The following is a 7511-nucleotide window of genomic DNA, read 5'->3' on the forward strand; positions in this document are numbered from 1 at the left end:
ACTGCTGACATAGAGGCACTCCTTGATTTCCGACTCAAAGCATCAGCCACCACAGATGTTTTTCTTGGGTGGTAACTGATGGTATAGTCATAATCTTTATTTAACTCTAGCCATCTCTTCTGCCTCATATTCAACTCTTTCTGTGTGTAGAAATATTTTAAACTTTTATAATCTATAAAGACCTCACATTTTCTACCATACAAATAATGCCTCCAGATCTTTAGTGCGTATACCATTGCAGCTAACTTCAAATCATGTGTCGGGTACTTCTTTTCATATTCTTTAAGTTACCTGGAAGCGTATGTGATAACCTTCCCTTGTTGCATCAAAACACACCCGAGTCCCTTCTATGACGCATCACTGTATATCACAAATCCACCATCTCGTGATGCGATAGAAAAAATTGGTGCAGTGATGAGTCATTGCTTCAATTCCTGGAAGCTCTGTTCACAATTGTCTGTCCATTCAAACTCACATTTTTCCTTGTTAACTGTGTCAAAGGACCCAATAATTTGGAAAAGCCCTCTTCAAACTGCCGATAGTATCCTGCCAGACCCAAGAAACTTTGACTCTCCTAAACATTCCTCAGTCTCGCACAATTCACTATCGCTTCTATCTTGTTCGGATCTACTGAGATACCGTCCCCGAAGATCACATGTCCAAAGAATGTAACCTCCTTCAGCCAAAATTCACATTTCTTAAACTTAGCATACAACTTCTTTTCTCTCAAAACCTGTAGTACCATCCCCAAATAATCTTTGTGTTCCTCAAAACTCTTTGAATAGATCAGAATATCATTAATGAAAACCACAACAAACTGTCCCAAGTATTGATGAAATACCATGTTCATCAGATCCATAAACACTGCCAGTGCATTGGTCTATCTAAAGGATATAACCGAAAACTTGTAGTGGCCATAGCTAGTTTAGAAAGTTGTCTTCAAAATGCCCTTTGCTTTAATTTTTACCTGATGGTACCCTGACCTAAGATTAATCTTGGAGTAGATCTGGATTCCCTGGAGTTGATAAAAAAAGTCATCAATGTAGGGAAGAGGATACTTATTCTTAACTGTTACTTTATTTATCTCCCTATAGTTGATGCACATCCTTATCGTCCCGTCTTTCTTCTTTACAAATAAAACTAGCGCTCCCTAGGGCGACACACTAGGCCTGATAAACCCTTTGTCTAATAGTTCCTGCAACTAGTATTTCAGTTCTTTCAAATCGGTTGGAGCCATTTTGTAAGGTGCTTTAGAAATCGGTGTCATACCTAGAAGTAACTCGACAACAAACTCAATTTCACAATCTAGTTATAAACCAAGTAACTAATCTAGAAAAACATCTGAAAATTCCCTGACTACTAGAATATCAACAAGTTTCAATTCTCCCTTTGGAATTTCCTTTATACAAGCTATATACCCCTGGAAACCTTCCCGGAGTAGTCTCCTCACTTGAATAGCTAACACCAACTTTGGTGAGGTGCGCACAAAAGACCCCATGAATCTGATCTCCTATTCTCTAGGAGGACTAAATATCTCCTCTTTCTGATGACAATCAATACTGGCGTAATTAGCTACTAGCCAATTCATACCCAAAATCTTATCAAACCCCTGCATATCTAATACTATGAGATTGACTAGTAATATTCTTCTCTGAATGCCCACTAGATAACCTTCAAGTACCCTTCTACACCTCATTACTGACCCCGTCGGAGTGGCTACTGATAGTTCAGTATTTAACAATTGTGCTTCTAGCCCATATAACTTGATATACCCCAACGATACAAAAGAGTGTGTGGTTCCTGATTCAAATAAAACAACAACTTTATATGATAAAACAGTAATAGTACCTGTCACGACATTGCCTACAGCCTCAATATCTCCCAGTGTCAACGCATAGACCCTCGCCAAGGCTGTGTTCCTCTGCTAGCCACCTCGAGGTGCCAAGTTATTTCCCCAAAATGGTCTTGGAGCTAGTGCGTTGGTCAACGGCCCATGACATACCTACGCGATGTGTCCAGGTCTCCCACACCAATAGCAAACATTCTCTCCCACACAGCATTCTCCCACATTTCTCTTGTCATATCTAGGGTAGATGGGATAAGTCTGCTCACCTTGATACCCACGGTTCCCCATCACTTGCCTCTGAGTTCCGCCATACCAGTTTTCTATCCATGGGCCTTGGTTGGTACCTGCCTGAAATCCAAGAGGCGTGGGCCTCTTTCTTTGACTCTGCATCCCCACACCCTTCTGCTTGCTCACCTCAGCTACAACGGTCCTGTCCACCAATTCTGAGAAATACTGCTCCTTCAAATCTACCACCTATTTATAGATTTCTTGCCTCAAACCTCTCTCAAACTTCCTTGCCTTCTTAGCCTCGTCTGGGACAATGTATGGGGCAAAGCGCGATAGTTCAGTAAACTTTGCCACGTACTGCTGGACCATCAGATGCCCCTGCATCAAATTCAATAACTCCTCCATCTTAGCTCCTCTAAAAGTGGTGGGGAAGCATCAGTAGAAGAATACCTCCTTGAACCGGCTCCAGGTCATGGCTACTAGTACAGGTCTCTGTTCCTACAATAATCTCATAGCTGTCCACCACCTCTCGGCCTCACCCGTCGATCTGTATGTGGCATAGAGGACCCTTTATTCATCAGAATAGTGTAGCACCATAAATATTTTCTCAATTTTCTGCATCCAGTTTTCTGCAACTACGAGGTCAGCTCTCCCTAAAAATGCCAAAGGATTCATGCCAGTGAACTGCTGGATTGTGCAACCCTAATTAGTTGGTGGGCAACCCTGTTCTCTGTTATTCCATGCTATTTCTGCCATCATATGTTGTGCTACACTGTGCAACACCTAGTCAGAGTTACTGTCACCTATACTGAAAGGTCGTACATCACTACCTCCACCGACGTGTGCATTGCTATTTCCAAGGTCCATCATGCAATAACAGTAGAATAATCTAAGAATCCTAACTTCATAATACAATTATTATATTAATCTAACTAAGAATCCCAACATATCTTCATGCCACCAATAAGCTAGTTTAAGGCTCAATCTTATCATTCGAAAACAAAAACCAACGATAGTTTACCATGACTTGGAAAATCATAGAAACCACCCCAAAGTTTCTACCTCCAAATTGCGAGACAAAACCCAAAATTCTCATCTTAATCTCCCATATTGACTTGCCAAAATCTCAGTCTACCCATTTCCACCCTCATCAAAATCTATTCCTATACTCTAGTATTGTTTTCTGCTATACACTAAAATCTACAGAACCTAGCAACCTAGGCTCTGATACCAAACCTGCAACAACCCCAAATTATTACCATTTTTTATAATAATAATTCGTAATAACGTCCCGGACCCAAAGTGGTACCGAGGATACCTGTTCATAAAACATACTATCTATACAGCGAAAACATAAAATACCCAAACCTTGTATACAATACTAGAGTTCTACTGTATCCATAAGTACACATATACATCCCAAAAAAGAACCATAAATATCCTATCGACACCTCCAAAATCCATCTCCTAACTCAAACACTTACCCTAGTTCTAGGATGGCACCGACACCTCCTCTACCTAGGAGCTTGTCCCGCTCGCCTATCTAGATCACTTGAAATGTTTGAATTCTGGGATGAGACACCTCTCAGTTCTGTTGCAAATGAGTTTTACATACACAACATAATGATTAATTAAGTTATAATTAGACATCAATTGAATGTAAATACATACTATAACTCACACCTATGCCATTTAAAATAAACTTTCTATATGATCATACTTTTAGCTGTAATACATATTTCCTTTTTTTTTTAATTTGTGTATATATATATATATATATACACACACATATAAGCTTCCCTGGATAGATAATTGTAATCATGAATCAACCCCGCATGATCGGGTTGTGCGGCCCGTGGGCTGGACTTAACCATGACTGGCCTACCAGGTTAAGTCAACTATAATACATTTGTAGTACGATTGGTCTGCTCAACTTGGTCTGGACTACTAGGGAGCTCCTCTACCCTCCTTTGAGGCACAATTGAGTGTTAACACCACACTCTATCTAAGATGTGTGGCTGCACTATCTATATTGTATTAGCTACAATACCGTGCTCTGTAATTTGTGTAGATCCATCAGGGTTCTAATACTATATAATAATATTTATATATATTACTGTTTTACCATGATTCTGTATAAACTGTAATACCATGATTCTGTAATAACTGTAATATCATGATTCTGTAATAACAGCAACTCATGGTTCTATAATTACTGTAAATCATGGTTCTGTAGTAACTGTATATCATGGTTATGTAATTATTGTAAATCGTGGTTCTGTAATAACTGTATATCATGGTTTTGTAATAACTATATAAAAGTATGTAATAAAGCTCTGTACTAAACTAATATTTCTCACGCCAACAATTTGAGCAATACGGATAATACTATAATCTGTATGGAAAAACTGTATTTTTCTACTATATAGGAAAACTATATTTCTATTGTATGAAAATAACATTACATCTATACTGAGATTCGAATTTCTAAGTTCCCAAATATGTATAACATATGAAAACCATAATTTCCACACCCATAATTTCATAAACTATAATATCCAGAAAAATCATATACTTTACTTTAGCTGGTAAAATTTCTAAAAATAGCTGGCATAACTTATCCCTTTACTTGATTATTGAGAGGCCTGCTAAAATCTCTATACTTGTCATGCCCCGAACCTGGCAATGGGCCCTAGGGTGTGATGTAGTAACCTAACATGTCCCTGTATCATACAAAACACGCATGATACCATAATGAATGAGGGTTTGACCCCGTGGGGTTCCCGTACACCCTATACATATTCACATACACGACACATACGCAGTGGAAAAGTTCATTCCATACATACATTGCACCATAACAAAGTCTATACAAACAGAGTCTAAGCTCAATATTACAAAACATAACCCAGGGTGCCAACAATACCTAAAATGACAACCCCGTTACAGTCCTAGTACTTACACAAGTACTTCACACAGTAAACCGACCACCACACTCCCCACACAAGGACGCTAGTTTCGGTTACTCCAAGGTCTTGAAAACATGTACATACAATAGGGGTGAGATACCTCTCAGTTAGAAAGAATCAGGTTATATCGGTATATGGCATATGAGTGTTATCATGACATAAAATATATCACAATTCAATACAATGCCAATATTTTTTACAAAACAATGCGAGTATAGTTCTCAATGTAGATATGATCAAGCAACCCAGTGTCGTCACCCTCTTTGGCACGAAGCCAGCCTGAATTACATGGCCTCTCCGGCACATGGCGTAGCCCCAGGCTCCCATGGCATCGTACCGGTACATCTGGTGGATCCACACCTTTCGGTGATCAGCCGATAAGAGGTGATATTTCACGCCCTCGGATATAGAGTCGGACACTCTTGCCACTGGCAGGTGGTATTTGACACCCTCGAATATAGAGCTGGACACTCTTTCACAACCTGGAACAATTTGGAACACAAGTTCCTATATCTCATTTCAACAAATCACAACTCATTGCATATTCATATAACAATTCATTCCACACTCTTTCGCCCTCGTGATTTTCAAAATACAGTTTAAAACAAGTCAAGGCACGACCATCTCCATAACACAATATATCTATGACTTTCCAACAAAACCAGAGATACAACTTGATGCCCCCTTTTTCCCAAAAATGTAATATGAAAACCCTGTAATTTTACCCATTAGATTTCTCCAAATAAGCAGCCAAAACACACACATCGTGAAACATAGTTCTACTGAATCTGATTTCAAAAATAATCGATATAAACAGAATCCCCTTACCTTTCCCCGAAAATCCAAACCCGAACTCTACAGCTCCTAAACAGTGAACCAAGTTCCTAAAACCTATAAATCACAGTATAATAATTACTTACAATCTTACTCTTTACAGATCTACCGAAATGAAAATGAAAATCGAGCCTTACCTCGATTTTTGGTCAAAACCCGAAGACCTCAAAATGAAGATCCGTTCCACAGAACACGTAGAGATTCCTTCCCTAATCCTCACAGTAACATTAGTTCTTCGATTCTAACAACGAACGGTGAAGAAATCTAGAGAGAAAGAGAGTGGAGTTTCGAGTTCTAGAGAGAGAGAGAGAGAGAGAGAGAAATTTGAGTATCTTAGCTTCTAAGAAAAGAAATGTATATTTATAGCACCTTTGACTCAGCCAACTTTGTCGACGAGGCGGCGTCTTCATCAATGAGCCAGCTAAGGAAATTCGTCGACGTAGTGGTGGTCACATCGACGAGCTTGAGATTTCAGAATTTCCCAAACCTCTCGGCTTCTTTTCATCGACGAACCTCTACATTTCGTCGACGAACAATAGAAGGGCCTTTGTCGAAAAAACTCTGGTTTCATCGACAAAGCCTGCTCAAATTATTGTTTTACCTTTTTCTTATTTATTTATTCCATATCTCACGGGTTAGGTTTTACAACCTCCCCTCCATACAAAAATTTCATCCTAGAAATTTGTAATCTTTAATTTACGAACTCATCCACTCAACCAAATACACATACTCGACTCTAGGAAGAGCCGGCGGCCACTTACAACGCAACCCTGTCACAATACATAAATACCCTCGCTTATGGTAGAGGAATACCGTGGTTACATACATATATCTATAGTAATGGTATATGTAGTATCAGACCCTGATGAATCAAGTTATGTTCAATTAGCAGAGCACGGTACCGTTGCTAATATAGTTCAAAGTGCAACCACACATCTTAGATAGTGTGTGGATGGTTTTAGTCAACCGTGCCTGGAGGATTTGCAGACTCCCCAAAAGACTAGGTTGAGGTGTAGAGACCTGAACCCATAAATAAGGAAAATAAAAAAGTAAAAGGGTATTATAGTAGGGTTTGTCAACGAAGGTAGAAGGTTCGTCGATGAAGTTCCTTGAGCACCTCGTGGACAAAATTCAGAGTGTCGTTGACGAGATGATTATATCCCACAGAGCTAAAGAAAATATCCAGGCGGGCTCATCGATGAAGGGATGGCTTCGTCAACGAACTACGTGGCTGGCTCGACAACAATGGGATGGCTTCGTCTGTTTCTAGAATCGAAGGTTCCTACGTAGATCAGAGGAGGAAACTCTACAAATATAACAGATTGGATCGTCATTTTGAAGATTTTTGGGTTTTCCCAAAAATCAAGGTAAGGATTTGATTCTAATTTAGATTAGATAGTTGTATAGTAGTCAAGATTATAGTGAAGTGATGTTCTATGGTTTTTAGGTTTTGAGGATTCGGAGTCATTGTTTTGGACCGTTTCGTACGTGTTTCTATTTTCAGACTTAAGGTAAGGGGAAATTGTTTACAACAGTATTTTTGAAAAATTAAACCGCTAAAAAGATAGTTTATGCTTATATGTATGATTTGACTGCTTATTTTCTAAATTTCACTAGATAAAAATGCCGATTTT

The 7511-nt window shown here is 39.1% G+C and overlaps 1 protein-coding gene across 1 annotated transcript; it reads right to left on the minus strand.

Moving 5' to 3' along the window:
* Positions 1-2002: 2002 nt before the first annotated feature.
* On the minus strand, positions 2003-2479 carry LOC131162814 (uncharacterized). The gene is made up of 2 exons (XM_058119410.1): positions 2340-2479; positions 2003-2276 (listed from the first exon to the last, which is right to left on the minus strand). The coding sequence occupies exons 1-2, from the start codon at positions 2477-2479 to the stop codon at positions 2003-2005; spliced, it is 414 nt and encodes a 137-aa protein (XP_057975393.1).
* Positions 2480-7511: the final 5032 nt, after the last annotated feature.

Source organism: Malania oleifera, chromosome 8 (genome assembly GCF_029873635.1).
Source record: "Malania oleifera isolate guangnan ecotype guangnan chromosome 8, ASM2987363v1, whole genome shotgun sequence".
NCBI lineage: Eukaryota > Viridiplantae > Streptophyta > Magnoliopsida > Santalales > Ximeniaceae > Malania > Malania oleifera.